This window comes from Marmota monax, unplaced genomic scaffold, assembly GCF_021218885.2.
Source record: "Marmota monax isolate L192 unplaced genomic scaffold, Marmota_monax_Labrador192_F-V1.1 WCK01_AAM20220418_F8-fsc00038, whole genome shotgun sequence".
Lineage (NCBI taxonomy): Eukaryota > Metazoa > Chordata > Mammalia > Rodentia > Sciuridae > Marmota > Marmota monax.
The window spans coordinates 11817210-11834547 of record NW_026692498.1 but is presented as its reverse complement, the minus strand read 5'-3'; the positions used below and the strand labels follow the sequence as shown (position 1 = coordinate 11834547).

Genomic DNA, 17338 nt, shown 5'->3' with positions numbered 1-17338 from the left:
TGGCAGCAGACTTTGGTGCTGGTTCCCCAGGAATGCAGGATGCTGGAGTTGGGGGGTTATGGAGGCTTCCACTGAAATTTCAAAGGAAACCTGGGAGACACGGTAAAGTGTTGCGATGCTAAGGTGGAGACCTCTGAGATTAAGCAGTTCCAGTACTATGGAATGTCTGCTGAGGAGAGAAACAGGAATCAATCAGAGACAAACCAAGAGAGGCAAAGTGTACTGCAACCAGAAAAGCCATAGAGGCAGAGCTACACAAGCCTTTTGGAGCGAACCTCCTGCTGCCATGTGCCCCAATTACTATAAGGTTTACCTTTGGTATTAATATCCTATTTTATTAATCTGCTATAATTTATTTAATCTAATGGATGGACATTTGATTGGCTTCTAGTTTGGGATACTACAGTACTCCAGGCACATGTCTTTAGTTGCACATATAGAGATATATCTTTTAGACATATATGCAAAAATGGAATTATAAGATCTTAGGTTATTCACATACTCAACTTTAGTGTATATGCTGAAGTTTCCCAAGTAGTTCTACAAATTGGTATCCCTAATAGCATATCAAGAGAATTACCATTGTTCCATATCCTTAGCAGAACTTTGTACTGTTAGTCTTCTTAAGTTTAGGCATCCTGGTCAATTCTTCTAATTTGTAGTTTTACTTTGCTTTGCTGATTGATGAAAGTATTTTTTCTTTTGTTTGTTGCCTATTTTGACATACTTTTTGGTTAAGTACCTTTTTGTTAAGAAGCTTATACGCTGTTTCTATTGGGTTGTCTCTATTTTCACACTGGTTACTACAGTGTCTTATATATTCTAGATGCAAGCTCTGTTCCCTTTCTATTTTACCAACATCTTTTCAAACTTTACACTAGGTGGCTGACACCATTCCAATCTGTTGGCTACAGCACGGTTGAATGAGTCTTTTCTCTCCTTTGAAGGTGTCTTTCAATTCAAATAAGTTCTGTTTTTAATTTATTTTTTTAATTTCTTACATACATGACAATAGTGGAATGCATTACCATCATAATTATCTATTCACAACACCATTTTTTGTAACTCTGTATATAAAGTATTTTCGCTCCAGATTATGCCATTATACATGAGCTCTTATTATTTTTTTGCATTACAATTCTTAATACACCTTTATACCACAATTTATCATATCTCTGATTGTATATAAGGTATGTTGACACCAAACTCACATCTTCATACATGTGTTTTGTATAATGATGAGGGTCTCCTTTCACCATCCATGCTATTCCCTTTCTCCCTCCCTTTTCCTCCCACCCCTATTCCCTATCTATAGGTAATAAGTTCTTAATTTTAATTTAGTCTAATATATTTTTTTCTTTATGATAACAATTATTGTATATAATTGAATAAATCTTTTCCATACTAAGCTTAGGTAGACATTTCTACATTGCTTTCTAGAAGCTTAATTATTTTACTTTTTACATTTAGATTACCAATGTACCTAAATTTTATTTTATGTCATTTATTTAAATGTGTAAACTAGAGCTTGAACGTTTTCTGATTGACTCTTTCTACCTGTAAAGTATTTTAACATTGTATTTAAAGCACTTGCGTATGACTGCCCAAGATATAATATCATCTAATAGTCAATTCATTAATTGACATATTTTATTGTGATTCACTTTTTATACTCAGGAAATTATGATCAACAATAATTAATTAAAGATTGATACTCCTTTTCCCAAAAATCTTTTCAGAGTACCTCTTGATTCCATTTCCAGTATGTGAGTTACACTAGTGACCAGAGACTTCATGGCCCTCCCCATCTTTGTGAACAGAAAACCCTTGAATTATTTCCTAGATGATTTTATCAAGGGTCCCACCAAAGAATCAAGGTGAAATCCCACATGTTACAGCATTCCAGAATTCTCTTACTCTTTAAGTTTATTTGTGAACATGATGATTAGGTATTGACAAATGTGGTCTTTGTTTCCAGTTCGTCTTCTCAGGAACTTTTGCAGTAGTGGTGGAGAAGAAGCGTTCAAAATTCTTGGTAAGTCAGAATTCTTGCAGCAACTTCAGAGAATTTAATAGTCAATACAAGAAAAGTCAGGTGAGGAGGCAGCATTGTCTCTGGGTCACTTCAAACATACTCAAAAATTGGGGGGGACATATATTTAAAATATAAGAAATGTAAGTTCCTATTGCATTTTCATTTACTCACATGCACACACACACACACACACATACACACACCGGATACATTCCAGTTACTGAAATCTTTGTTGTATTTGCTATTTTTGAAAATAAATCAGAATGCATTCAGTCAGGATAATTTAGGAACTTAATAAGTTAAACAATAATTTGGAATAATTCAGGAAGTTAATAACTTCAGCTTATATATGAAAGATTAATGCAAATTAAAATGTCAATTGTGGGCTAGTCATGTACAGCTCAGTGGTAGAGTGCTTGCCAAGCATGTGTAAGACCCTAGTTTGATCCCTAGCACTGCAAAAAAAAAAGAGTTGTGAGTTGAGACATGTAAATTTGGATATCTTGAAATGACCTAGTGTATGTTACTATCTTTTCTTTTTTCTTTCAAATGAGTTGAAAGTAAAAGAATAGAGAGAGGAATATTAGCAACATGATGGAATAGGACTTACCAGTGCTCATCTTCCCAAAGAAGCACCAATTTGAACAACTATTCACACAGAAAACTACCTTCACAAAAGCTAAGAAAGACAGGTGAGAGATTATAGCACCTGGGTGTATACAGAAATAAGAAAAGAAACACTGAAGAGGGTAGGAAGGACATTTTTATATTATGTGTATCACCTCTTCCACAACCCAAGAGGCAGAGTTTGAGGAGAAATACTTCATGCAGAAGGCACCCACAGCCCAAGAGTAAGCCAGAACTCAAACACTGAGCCTCCAGAAGCCCCTGGTGCTAGGCCAAATGCTGTAACCTAGGGCTCCATACGCGTCCAGTGGACTCAACCCCCAGGCTACCTGACTGCCAGAATGACCTCAGGGAACCCACACTCCAGTTGGTTCTAACTCTGTGCTTGCTCCAGTCTCCAAATTAATCCAGCACCGAGCTGAACCCTAGGATCCCAGCCCTCAGGTCTACTTCAACACTCGTGGGCCCAGCCTCCCTTCTAGTCCTTATGTATACAGGCTCTAGGACCCTCCATATCAGGATAACCCCTGAAGCACCAGACTTCTAGGCAGTACCCTGCCCTAGCTCCAGATAGGACCCTGTAATCTCAGACTGTGTCTCCATGGTCATGCCAAAGCCACAATAAATTCAGCATTCCTAGCTTCCAGACTGGTCCCAGCATCAGATAGGCCTGATAGGCCCTGAGCCTTGGTGCAGCAACAAGCTGGCCCTTTAAGTCCCAGTCATTAGACAGTACACATGGATCCAATCTCTATGTTAGCATCTGTGGATTTGGGACCCAGTCTCACCCCAGTGCTGGGTCACCATTCCTGAGGGCCTTACGCATCTAAAAGCCTCCTATGGACACAAGTTTCAGTAATGCCTAGTTCCAGGACAATCCCTGGGGCCCCATCCTCCAGGCTTCCCCTGCATTTCCATCAGAAGAGAAATTTTAGAAGTTCTGAGAATCAAACAAGAATAGGAATACAACATAGCAATATCTCTGAGCTATAGTGAAAGCGGTTCTAGAGAAACAGTTATGGCTATAAGTGCCTACATTAAAAAAGTCAGAAAGACCCCAATAAACAACCTAATGATGCATTGAAAGTTTCAGGAACAAGAGCAAAAGTATCCCAAACACGTAGAGGGAAGGAAATGGTAAAGATCAGAGTTGAAGTTTATGAAATAGAAAGCAAAAGAAAAATTAAAAAGCTCGATGAAACAGAGCCAGTTCTCTTTAAAAATAAACAAGATTTATGAACCATTAGCCAGACTAACCAACAGAAAGAGAAGACCCAAATTTCTAAAATTAAATATTAAAAAGAAGACATTATACTAGACACCACTGAAATTCAGAGGATCATTAGGTACTAATTTCAAAATTATTAGAAAATCTAGAAGAAAATGATAAATTTCTAGACACATGGAATACCAAAATTGAACCAAGAGGATACAGAAAATTTAAACAGACCAATAACAAACAATGACATTGAAGCTGTAATGAAAACCTTCCAGACAAAGAATGGCTCAGGACCAGAGGAATTCTCAGCTGAATTCAAAAGAACATTAACATCTCTCCCAAATTTGCTTGCGTCCCTTGATATTCCCTTCTTTTGCTCCTTTCCCAAAACCTTTCTCCTCCAGGCAACCTCTGATCTTTTTTTTTTTTTTGTCACTATAGATTTGTTTGCATTTTCTAGATTTTTATAAAAATGGAGTGATACAGTATTGTATACTTTTATCTGACTGCTTTCACTCAACATATTTACTTTAGAATTCACCCCAAATAGAGGGTCTATGAATAATCTCTCTTTGTTTTGGAGTCACATTCCATTGGATGTATGTTCAACAATCTGTGTATCCATTCATCTGTTGATGGACTTGCATTGTTTACAGTTTTGAGATCTCACAAATAAATATACAAAGAATATCAAGAATATTTATGTATAAGTCTTTGTACAGACATACACCTTCATTTCTCTTGAGTAAATACCTAAATCATATATTTAACTTTTTAAGAAACTGCCAAACATTTTTTTCTGAAGCATTTGTGTCCTATTACATTCTGCCCACTTAAATCAGGAACCAAAAGAAGCATTCTATTCTTCTTACTTTATTCCAATAAGCTTTTTTTTTTTTTTGGAAACAAAATGTGCCCTTAAATTGGCACTTTTTTTTTTTTTTTAATTTTTTATTGTGGGTTGTTCAAAACATTACAAATTTCTTGACATATCATATTCCACACTTTGATTCTAGTGGGTTATGAACTCCCACCTTCACCCCATACACAGATTGCAGATTCACATCAGTTACACATCCATTGATTTACAAATTGCCATACTAGTGTCTGTTGTGCTCCGCTGCCTTTCCCATCATCCACCCTCCCCCCTCCCCACCTCTCCCCTCCCCTCCCCTCCTCTCTCTCTACCCCCTCCACTGTATAACCCTGAGGGTCTCCTTCCATTACCGTGCAATTTACCTTCTCTCTCCCTTTCCCTCCCACCTCTCATCCCTGTTAAATGTTAATCTTCTTCTCCTGTTCTTCGTCCCTACTCTGTTCTTAGTTACTTTCCTTATATCAAAGAAGATATTTGGCATTTGTTTTTTAGGGATTGGCTAGCTTCACTTAGCATAATCTGCTCTAATGCCATCCATTTCCCTGTAAATTCTATGATTTTGTCATTTTTTAATGCAGAGTAATACTCCATTGTGTATAAATGCCACATTTTTTTTATCCATTCGTCTATTGAAGGGCATCTAGGTTGGTTCCACAGTCTTGCTATTGTGAACTGTGCTGCTATGAACATCGATGTAGCAGTGTCCCTGTAGCATGCTCTTTTTAGGTCTTTAGGGAATAGACCAAGAAGGGGAATAGCTGGGTCAAATGGTGGCTCCATTCCCAGCTTTCCAAGAAATCTCCATACTGCTTTCCAAATTGGCTGCACCAATCTGCAGTCCCACCAGCAATGTACAAGTGTACCCTTTTCCCCACATCCTCGCCAGCACTTGTTGTTGTTTGACTTCCTAATGGCTGCCAATCTTACTGGAGTGAGATGGTATCTTAGGGTGGTTTTGATTTGCATTTCTCTGACAGCTAGAGATGTTGAGCATTTTTTCATGTACTTGTTGATTGACTGTATGTCCTCCTCTGTGAAGTGTCTGTTCAGGTCCTTGGCCCATTTGTTGATTGGGTTGTTTGTTCTCTTATTGTCTAATTTTTTGAGTTCTTTGTATACTCTGGATATTAGGGCTCTATCTGAAGTGTGAGGAGTAAAGATTTGTTCCCAGGATGTAGGCTCCCTATTTACCTCTCTTATTGTTTCTTTTGCTGAGAAAAAAACTTCTTAGTTTGAGTAAGTCCCATTTGTTGATTCTAGTTATTAACTTTTGTGCTATGGGTGTCCTATTGAGGAATTTGGAGCCCGACCCCACCGACTGTAGATCGTAGCCAACTTTTTCTTCTATCAGACGGCGTGTCTCTGATTTGATATCAAGTTCCTTGATCCATTTTGAATTCACTTTTGTTCATGGCGAGAGAAAGGGATTCAGTTTCATTTTGTTGCATATGGATTTCCAGTTTTCCCAGCACCATTTGTTGAAGATGCTATCCTTCCTCCATTGCATGCTTTTAGCCCCTTTATCAAATATAAGATAGTTGTAGTTTTGTGGATTGGTTTCTGTGTCCTCTATTCTGTACCATTGGTCCACACGCCTGTTTTGGTACCAGTACCATGCTGTTTTTGTTACTATTGCTCTGTAGTATAGTTTGAAGTCTGGTATCGCTATACCGCCTGATTCACACTTCTTGCTTAGCATTGTTTTTGCTATTCTGGGTCTTTTATTTTTCCATATGAATTTCATGATTGCTTTCTCTATTTCTACAAGAAATGCCATTGGGATTTTGATTGGCATTGCATTAAACCTATAGAGAACTTTTGGTAATATCGCCATTTTGATGATGTTAGTTCTGCCTATCCATGAACAGGGTATATTTTTCCATCTTCTAAGATCTTCTTCTATTTCTCTCTTTAGGGTTCTGTAGTTTTCATTGTATAAGTCTTTCACCTCTTTTGTTAGGTTGATTCCCAAGTATTTTATTTTTTTTGAAGATATTTTGAATGGAGTGGTTGTCCTCATTTCCATTTCAGAGGATTTGTCGCTGATATACAGGAATGCCTTTGATTTATGCGTGTTGATTTTAAATCCTGCCACTTTGCTGAATTCATTTATTAGCTCTAATAGTTTCTTTGTAGAGCCTTTTGGGTCTGCTAGATATAGAATCATATCATCTGCAAATAGTGATAATTTAATTTCTTCTTTTCCTATTTTTATGCCTTTAATTTCTTTCGTCTGTCTAATTGCTCTGGCCAGTGTTTCGAGAACTATGTTGAAGAGAAGTGGAGAGAGAGGGCATCCCTGTCTTGTTCCAGATTTTAGAGGGAATGCCTTCAGTTTTTCTCCATTCAGAATAATGCTAGCCTGAGGCTTAGCATAGATTGCTTTTACAATATTGAGGTATGTTCCTGTTATCCCTAGTTTTTCTAGAGTTTTGAACATAAAGGGATGCTGTACTTTGTCAAATGCTTTTTCCGCATCTATCGAGATGATCATATGGTTCTTATTTTTAAGTCTATTGATGTGGTGAATAACATTTATTGATTTCCGTATATTGAACCAGCCTTGCATCCCAGGGATGAATCCTACTTGATCATGGTGTACAATTTTTTTTATATGTTTTTGTATCCGATTCGCCAGAATTTTATTGAGGATTTTTGCATCTAGGTTCATTAGAGATATTGGTCTGTAGTTTTCTTTCTTTGAAGTGTCTTTGTCTGGTTTAGGTATCAGGGTGATGTTGGCCTCATAGAATGAATTTGGAAGTTCTCCCTCCTTTTCTATTTCCTGAAGTAGCTTGAAAAGTATTGGTATTAGTTCTTCTTTAAAGGTTTTGTAAAATTCTGCTGTATACCCATCGGGACCTGGGCTTTTCTTAGTTGGTAGTCTTTTGATGGTTTCTTCTATCTCCTCAATTGATATTGGTCTGTTTAGGTTTTCTATATCCTCCTGACTCAATCTGGGCAGATCATATGACTTAAGAAATTTATCTATGCCTTCACTATCTTCTAATTTATTGGAGTATAAGGATTCAAAATAGTTTTTGATTATCTTCTGTATTTCTGAAGTGTCTGTTGTGATATTGCCTTTTTCATCCCGTATGCTAGTAATTTGAGTTCTCTCTCTTCTTCTCTTCACTAGCATCGCTAAGGGTCTGTCGATTTTGTTTATTTTTTCAAAGAACCAACTTTTAGTTTTGTCAATTTTTTCAATTGTTTCTTTTGTTTCGATTTCATTAATTTCAGCTCTGATTTTAATTATTTCTTGCCTTCTACTTCTTTTGCTGTTGTTTTGCTCTTCTTTTTCAAGGATTTTGAGATGAAGTATGAGATCATTTATTTGTTGGTTTTTTCTTTTTTTAAGGAATGAACTCCAAGCAATGAATTTTCCTCTTAGAACTGCTTTCAATGTGTCCCATAGATTCCGATATGTTGTGTCTGTGTTTTCATTTATCTCTAAGAATTTTTTAATTTCCTCCTTGATGTCTTCTATAACCCATTGATCATTCAGTAACCTATTGTTCATTCTCCAATTGATGTATGCTTTTTCCTTCCTTCTTTTATCGTTGATTTTCAGTTTCATTCCATTATGATCAGATAAGATGCATGGTAATATCTCTACTCCTTTATATTGTCTAAGAGTTGCCCTGTGACATAATATATGATCTATTTTTGAGAAGGATCCATGTGCTGCTGAGAAAAATTGTAACTGCTTGATGTTGGGTGGTATACTCTATATATGTCAATTAGGTCTAGGTTATTAATAGTGTTATTGAGTTCTATAGTTTCCTTATTCAACTTTTGTTTGGAAGATCTGTCCAGTGGCGAGAGAGGTGTGTTGAAGTCTCCCATGATTATGGTGTGGTGGTCTATTAGACTCTTGAACTTGAGAAGAGTTTGTTTGACGAACATAGCTGCACCATTGTTTGGGGCATAAATATTTATGATTGTTATGTCTTGTTGGTGTATGGTTCCCTTAAGCAGTATGTAGTGTCCCTCTTTATCTCTTTTGATTAACTTTGGCTTGAAATCTATTTTATTTGATATGAGTATGGACACGCCTGCTTGTTTCCGAAGTCCATATGAGTGATATGATTTTTCCCAACCTTTCACCTTCAGCCTATGTATGTCTTTTCCTATCAAATGCGTCTCCTGTAGGCAGCATATTGTTGGGTCTTGTTTTGTGATCCATTCTACTAGCCTGTGTCTCTTAATTGGTGAGTTTAAGCCATTAACATTTAGGGTTATTATTGAGATATGGGTTGTTCTTCCAGCCATATTTGTTTATTTCTGTTACTAAACATTGTTTGTTTTCCTCTTTGATTGTTTCCCCCCCCCTTTACTGTCCTACCTCCCACTGTTGGTTTTCATTGTTATTTTCCATTTCCTCTTCCTGTAATACTTTGGCTAGGATGTTTTGAAGAGATGGTTTTCTAGCTGCGAATTCTTTAAACTTTTGTTTATCGTGGAAGGTTTTAATTTCATTCTCCATCCTGAAGCTTAATTTCGCTGGATACACAATTCTTGGTTGGAACCCATTATCTTTCAGTGTTTGAAATATGTTATTCCAGGATCTTCTAGCTTTCAGAGTCTGTGTTGAAAGATCAGCTGTTATCCTGATTGGCTTGCCCCTAAATGTAATCTGCTTCCTTTCTCTTGTAGCTTTTAAAATTCTCTCCTTATTCTGTATGTTGGGCATCTTCATTATAATGTGTCTAGGTGTGGATCTCTTATGATTTTGCACATTCGGCATCCTGTAGGCTTCTAGGATTTGGGATTCTGTCTCATTCTTCAAGTCTGGGAAGTTTTCTTGTATTATTTCATTGAATAGACTGCTCATTCCTTTGGTTTGGAGCTCTGTACCTTCCTGTATCCCAATGACTCTTAAGTTTGGTCTCTTAATGTTATCCCATATTTCTTGGATGTTCTGCTCATGGTTTTTTAACAGTCTTGCTGAGCTGTCTATGTTCTTTTCCAGTTGAAATACTTTGTCTTCATTGTCTGATGTTCTATCTTCTAAGTGTTCTACTCTGTTGGTAGTATTCTCCATTGAGTTTTTAAGTTGGTTTATTGCTTCCTGCATTTCTAGGATTTCTGATTGCTTGTTTTTTATAACCTCTATCTCCCTGTATAGTTGATCCTTTGCTTCCTGGATTTGTTTGCGTAATTCGTTGTCGAAGTGATCTTTCATTGTCTGATTTTGCTGTTTAATGTCTTCCTTGATACTCCAGATCATCTGAAGCATGTATATCCTGAATTCTTTATCTGACATTCCATCTGCTGCAGCTGTTACCTCTTCTAAAGTTGCGTTGACCTGCATTGCTTGTGGTCCTTTCTTTCCTTGTCTTTTCATACTGCTTGCGTATCTTTCCTGCAGGTGCGGGCGGCGGCTCTGCTCTCTCCTTATTCCAATTGGGGTGTCGTGGCTACCACGCCGGCAGGTCACTGGGCCTGTTCTGGGAGCTGGTGGCGGCTCTGTTCTGCCCCTACTCCAATTGGGGTGACGTGTCTGTCGTACCAGCAGGCCACTGGGCCTGTCCTGCTGGTCGGTCGCAGATCTGCTCACCTTTCGGGCACGAGTGGAGGCTCTGCTTTGCCCCTACTCCAATTGGGGTGTCGTGACTACCCCGCCTGCAGGATGCTGGGTCTGTTCCTGGCAAGGGAGGCGACTCTGCTCTGTCACTACTCCAATTAGGGTGGTGTTTGTACCCCGCCGGCAGGCTCCTGGGCCTGATCCGCCGGTCTGTTGTAGGTCTGCCTACCTTGAAGGCGCGGGCGGCGGATCTGCCCTGCCCCTCCTACCACGCCTGCGGACCCCTGGGCCTGATCTGCAGGTTGATCACTGGTCTGCTCACCCTGCGGGCACGGGTGGCGGTTCCGCTCCACCCCCACTCCAATTGGGGTCACGTGACCACCACACCGGCAGGGCCTGATCCGGGCGTGGGATAAGGATCTGCTCTGCCCCTACTCGAGTTGGGGTGACGTGTGTACCACACTGGCAGGCCACTGGGCCTGACCCGCCAGGCTGTCACAGGTCTGTTTACCTTGCAAGCGCGAAGGGCGGCTCTGCCCTGCCCCTCCTACCACGCCCATGTACTACTGGGTCGTGGGTCTGCCCACCTGGCGGGTGTGGGTGGCGGCTCCGCTCCGCCCCCTCTCCAATTGGGGTCACGCGGTCACCACGCTGGCGAGCCGCTGGGCCTGCTCCGGGGGCTGGCGGCGGCCCGGCTCCTTCCCTCTGGCTCGAGGACAAATTGAGGAGACTCGGGTGACTGAGCCTCACCCCCCTTACCAGGAGACCAACTGCTTATGTCACCGCTGGTATTGATGAAGATCTCTCCTCCACCGCTTTCTGCTGACATCAGATCTCTGCCATGTTGGTATCCTATGCGAATGGCAGCATTTCGTTCCCCTTGCCAGGCAACCCAAGCAATGGGTGAGTCCTGACCTGCCCTCAGCAGGACCCGGACCGAGACACAGTTTCCGCGGGCTCCTAGCCCCGGTCCAGGGAAGTTCCGGGAGCCGGAACTCGGCCGCTCCGTGCTCGGTGTAAGCTCCTATAAGTGTAGGCTCCAAGAAGCAGCCCCCGCGGGCTCAGTTCCGGGAGCCGGAATTCGGCCGCTTAGTGTTTGGTGTATGCTCTGATAGTAGCAGGGTCCAAGAAGCAGCCTCCGCGGGCTCCGCAGCCCTGAGCCAGGGCGGTTCCGGGACGGTTCCGGGAGCCGGAACTCGGCCGCTCTGTGCTCGGTGTAAGCTCCTATAAGTGTAAGCTCCAAGAAGCAGTCCCCGCGGGCTCCTCCAATAAGCTTTTGCCAGCAAAATTTCGTGTATTAAAAAATACCTGTTCCAAGTGGCCTTACCAATGCATGAAGGCTTTTTCTAGATAAAAGTCAATCATTTTTGCGTAATCATTTGTGCATATAACTGTAACTTCAGCAAATGCTTCATTTTAAAGTTTACACTAACATGCAGTACTGCATGTTACTAAACAATATTGCTGGATTTTTAAATCATAAAAATTAAATAATGCTTTAATTTGGTGGCCATCCTTTAAGGAAGGTATGTTCCAAGAAAATAAATTAATCATGATTAGTAGACAATATGCAATAGCAATTTATATAAACATAAGTTTTATCCAGTAAAATAGGCTTCAAAATCCAGTAATTTAAATTTTCATGCTTGTCATCTAATTTGTATTAGGTATAAAGAAATATATTAGTGCAAATATGGATAAAGAATAAGCATGAGGAAAGTTTATCTTTGATAGCAATATTATCACCTCTCCGACCTCATATACAAAGTTTCATTATTCAGCAACATTATAAATGTCCATTGTCTGAAGTAAAGCGCCCAACAAGAGTGTGGCCTGAAAACATAGTAGATACCTCCAGCAATTAGTTCCCCACCATCTTCAAGATAAACTCCTAATGTCAAGCTAGATAGCACCTGTCTTTTCAACAAAATTCCCTGTAACTCATCTTCTTGCTCTCCAAAATGAACCATAGCAAACACTTGGAACATTAGCTCTCTGGTAATATGAAATTGTTTGGCACTGTGGATTTATCTATACTGTGAACGGTTTTTTCTCTTCACATTTTATATGCACTCTGTCTTACTCAACAGCCTGAAAATTTCTTGAACGTAGAAGCCCTTTCTTTTCTGCCTCTTTATCCAAAGCATAGTTTCCATGATACAGAATAGATATTCAATGATTATGTGATAATTAATAATTTATGTAGAACTTATATAAGTAATAATTAGTACTTGCATAGTAAACACATGCATGCTCTACCAGAAATTTTAATATCTCCAAAGTCACTTGGTCCTCAGGGGATCCTGACAAACCTTCAGTTTTGATAGTCTTTTTAACAATCTTACTACTGTGGAAAAATTATAAACCTTCTACTTGAATATACTTGCCAGATGTGAATATGGAATAGCTTCCAATAACTATGTGATAACTTTTATCTATTCCAGCTGTCCTATGCTATAGGAGTGAACATCTTAAGTGCCTGCATTTCAATAATTGGTATAACGTTACTACTTTTTGAACTTACATTATTTGGTACAGTCTCAAGTAATTCTCCTTGGTCACGCGTAAGTACCAGGTTTCTATGAAATTTCATCATGATTTTAGAATCATGCATCAAGTTCTTTGTGAGTGATGAGAGTATTTAAGTATTTTGTCAGTAATGGAGGAGACCCTCATCATTAATTTACTCTTTAATATTCATAACTACTACAAATGTAATTCAAACTACAGGTTACATTCCCAAGCCTTGAACCAAAACCTCAAGTAACCAAATGGAAGGTAGCATGAATAATTAAAGTAGATATTTAGGGTGATTAAACATTATATTCAATATTGGACCCACCTGGTTGCCATGATATATTTATGATAGGCAGCTCATTCTTTCTAGATACTTGCATCTCTAAGGACAGTTCTCCTAAAGTCTTAAAAGATCAAGTTAGTTATAGCAAAACTTAATCTTCAAAAAAGGAAGTGCCATCCTTAGGTACTTGTGATACATGTGCATGCAGTTCTACATGCACAGGACTACGTGGACATATGTGCACCACCTTCTTTGTATCTGTCTGTTAGCAGGTCTGTGTGAGACTGTTCAAGGATGTTTATGTTTATATTTCAGTACCTGTATACATCTGTGTTCCTAGGCAGGTAGGGGTGCAGACATGTACTTATGCACATAGGTTTATTAGTGTAGAGAGAAAGGGCTAGGATAGCAAAGAGGGAAGTCAATGTTCAGCAAATTGTATAGAAATTGAAGCCTTTGGGGCAAACATCCTGTCGACAGATTCCCATCCTCCTGCTCTATCCTGTCTTCCTGGTATGACAAAGGTCTGAATGCCTAGACCTTTGCCCAAGACCTAGAAACCAACTTTCTGAATTGATCCCATTAGATATTGCCCGTTTTTAAGTTCCTGGACTAATTAATAAAGCTCTTTTTACTTCAAAATCCAAAACATCTGGTAAATTACCTAGTTCTGAAGCATGTTATTTTACATTGCATCAGATTTTTGTTGTTTGTATGTAGCTTTAAAAGAGACTTTATACTGTGTGAGACTACAAACTTTCTCAGGGAATGATCTGTATCTCTAATGCAATTAAGAAGCAAACTTAGAAATGTTAAGGTACTTACACATGGTCACAGATTTAGCACCTTGAAGAATTTTTATTTTAATCAAGCGATTTCACCACACAAATGGAGCCATACAGAAATCAACTCAGTGGCACAACGAGAATGCTAATATTTTATAAAACATACCTTGATATACACCTTAGAGTTACATCTTAAATAAATACAAACATCAACATATTGCTTTAGATTTTATTTGCACAATAAGAAAAGCTCATTTTATTAGACAATCTTCAGTTTTGGTCTTACCTGTTTCACTATTCCAGTTTATCTGTTGAACCACCAATGATCACATCAGGAGGAAATCCAGGATCTTCCTCTTAAAACAAAACATTTTCCCTTAATAACCTTTCATATAATTCAAGAACACCGGGAGCCAAAGGTTCAATATTGACTCCAAATCCCTGGTTGATAAGAATCCTGGATTATCTCGTCAGTCCATAAACATGCCCATAGTCCACTACCATCAATTATTATTAAATAGGGTCATTATTGAGCACTGGTCTACAAAGCTCTGAATGGCTAGCACAAAAGTGCTCTGGGAATCGAGGGAACTTAGGACTCCTCTATTACAATTTCTGTATTCTTGTCCTCAACCTAATTATCCCATAAGGGTATGGGATCTATTGGTGATAGTCAGAGGCATGATCCCAGAAGGAAACAGCCTAACTCCAGAGCATATAAACCCTTATGTTGAGCCCAGGTTATGAATTCAAACCTCTTCTTCCTTCACTGTGAGTTCCTCTTCAAGGTTCTTTACTAAATAACAGAATAAATTTTATACACCTCTCTAGTAAATAAGTTCTATAACACTAACCCTCAAAAGTATCTCACTAGCCTCAATGAAAAATTGCTAATGGTGTGCAGAACAGCAAACATGAAAACATGACCAGTGTCTCTCACTACTCATTTAGCAGAATATATTTGTTTATCATTATCCTTAGTAATTACCACTTATTGTCATGCTGTTATATATAATTATGATGTATGTTCAGCTATTGAGAGTATAGAGTGATTAGTTTTCCTCTTCTACTTTTCTTCTTTCTGTAATTTTATGATACTTTTATTATTTTAATGGTATTAAAATATAAAGGTCTATAAAGAATGTATGTTTCATTTTGGATGCAGAGAAGTGGTGCCCTCCTTTCAACGTATTTGTTCCTATTCAGTATCTTGGAGTTTTGTTTGGCAGTTATAGTGACTGACTGGGGATACAAAGCAAACAGATAGAAGATAAAAGATGCAGTGAGTATCTCATTCCTCTCTAGTGAGCTGCCTTCTGTGATGAACCCTATTTAAAAAACATCTTGATGAGAAGCATAAACCCCTGCCATCTCTAAACTGTGACTGTGGGTACCTGAAAACACCTTGCAATAACTCTAGGGTAGTAAATGGGTCTCCAGTAACTGAAGATAAACAGATTTCTCTACTAAAGTGCTTTGTATTGCAGGGTGCTTTTATGTTCACACTTAAATGAGTGAATGAGGTAGACAATATATGGTTTTCTGGCTCCATAAAATGAGAGCAGGGTTCCATCTAAAGATATTGAAATTCATAAGGTAAAAAAATGATAGTTCTAGTTAAATGCAAAGTAGACAGACCCACATCTCATTCTTTTTTTTTATTGGTTGTTCAAAACATTACAAAGCTCTTGACATATCATATTTCATACATTAGAATCAAGTGGGTTATGAACTCCCATTTTTACCCCAATTACAGATTGCAGAATCACATCGGATACACATCCACATTTTTACATGATGCCATATTAGTGACTGTTGTATTCTGCTACCTTTCCTATCCTCTACTATCCCCCCTCTCCTCCCCTCCCAACTTCTCTCTCTACCCCCTCTACTGTAATTCATTTCTCTCTTTGTTTTTTCCCCATTCCCCTCACAACCTCTTATATGTAATTTTGTATAACAATGAGGGTCTCCTTCCATTTCCATGCAATTTCCCTTTTCTCTCCCTTTCCCTCCCACCTCATGTCTCTGTTTAATGTTAGTCTTTTCCTCCTGCTCTTCCTCCCTGCTCTGTTCTTAGTTGCTCTCTTTATATCAAAGAAGACATTTGGCATTGGTTTTTTAGGGATTATGGAGTATTACGCACCATATCTCATTCTTAATTCTCCTCTGAACAAAGTGAAAAGAGTAAGAATGTGAACATATATGAACATACAGTTTTCCACTTCAACTAGGTGGAATTTAATCTGAGAGGAGAGAAAGAGGACAGAAGGAGGGAAGGAGAAGAAAAGGAAAGGGAAGGGGGAAGAAGAAAAGTAAAAAGCATCAAAGCACATAGTTTAATTTTATTTAGGACTCTCAGTATGAGAATATTTTATTAGAATTCTTTGCAAAATACTAGTGAAAATCCTATGTCTTCTTTTAACTTTAGAACGTATTGATGATCAATTTACTAGTGTCCAACTTACCTCAGTTTCATGGCAGAAGAAGATCCGTTTCCTATGTATGAAGAACCATCATGACTTCGGTCAAGGAGGAGAGTTGAGTGGTGAATGACTTCATTTTGTCCAAACGACTTCTTGGAAAATATGATTGAATTAAGCCCTTCTTAGTATTTCCTTTCCTCCATTTCTTTAATAAAAGTCAATATTGATGAATATGGTTATTTTTTTCTGTGTGAGGAGCTCAACATAAATTTATCTTGTCAGCATAAATTTATCTCAGGCTGACTATGGTCAGCCTCAGTGAAGACATTATTCAATGCAAGTAAATTCTATGAGTGGACACATGCTTCTGGAGTGTAATCTATATCTGATATTGATAGGGTGAGGCAATAACTGCTGGCTCGAGGAAATCATGTCACTATGAAAAGGAAAATTAGTCTAAGTTATAAATAGTCCCATTTTCTGGGAAGGAATGTTAGCTCTACACACTATTTCTAATATTTCTTTAGAAGGCATATTACAACTAGCCATTTCTTTATGTTATGGAGACTACTGCATTAATGTCCACTGGAATTTAATTAATGTTTACTGGATTATGTTACATCTTTTGCTCAAAGTTTTACTTTATGGTTTCTAATGCTATGAACTGTATAAATATTTTAGTAAATTATCTTGTTAAAAATGTTTTGTTGTATAAGGACCATCCTGTAAGTTTTCTGTTGCTGTGACAAAGTACCTGAGATAAACAAATTATAAGGAGACAAGGTTCTTTCCTGGTTGCCTGTATCTGTTGCTTTTGGTCCTGTGGTGAAGTAGAACATCAAGTCATATGATACCACACAGAAACAATCTGACAAAGTCAGAATGTGGGAAATTATAAGGGATATATGACCTAGTTTACTCAGTTAATATAATTTTTTAAAGGAGGGGAAATCATTAATAGATTAATATGACAGGTCTAGCAACCCAATGCAATAAGCATATCTTGTTGATGAAATAAGGTCACAAAGTATAATTGTAG

General features: G+C 38.4%; 1 protein-coding gene across 10 annotated transcripts in view; it reads left to right on the top strand.

Annotated features, from left to right (window-relative positions):
* The window catches only part of Ms4a13 (membrane spanning 4-domains A13), a 63691-nt gene extending 47161 nt beyond the window's left edge, over positions 1-16530 (top strand). For 9 of the 10 annotated variants that reach the window (XM_046445650.2, XM_046445647.2, XM_058579587.1 and 6 more), the window contains 4 exons: positions 1979-2035; positions 12733-12852; positions 15039-15155; positions 16305-16530. In XM_046445650.2, the coding sequence (XP_046301606.1) occupies positions 1979-2035; positions 12733-12852; positions 15039-15140 (279 nt within the window). In that variant the 3' untranslated portion in view covers positions 15141-15155; positions 16305-16530. The remainder of the gene's footprint in view (positions 1-1978; positions 2036-12732; positions 12853-15038; positions 15156-16304) is intronic. The other variant, XM_046445652.2, reaches the window with a different exon arrangement.
* Positions 16531-17338: the final 808 nt, after the last annotated feature.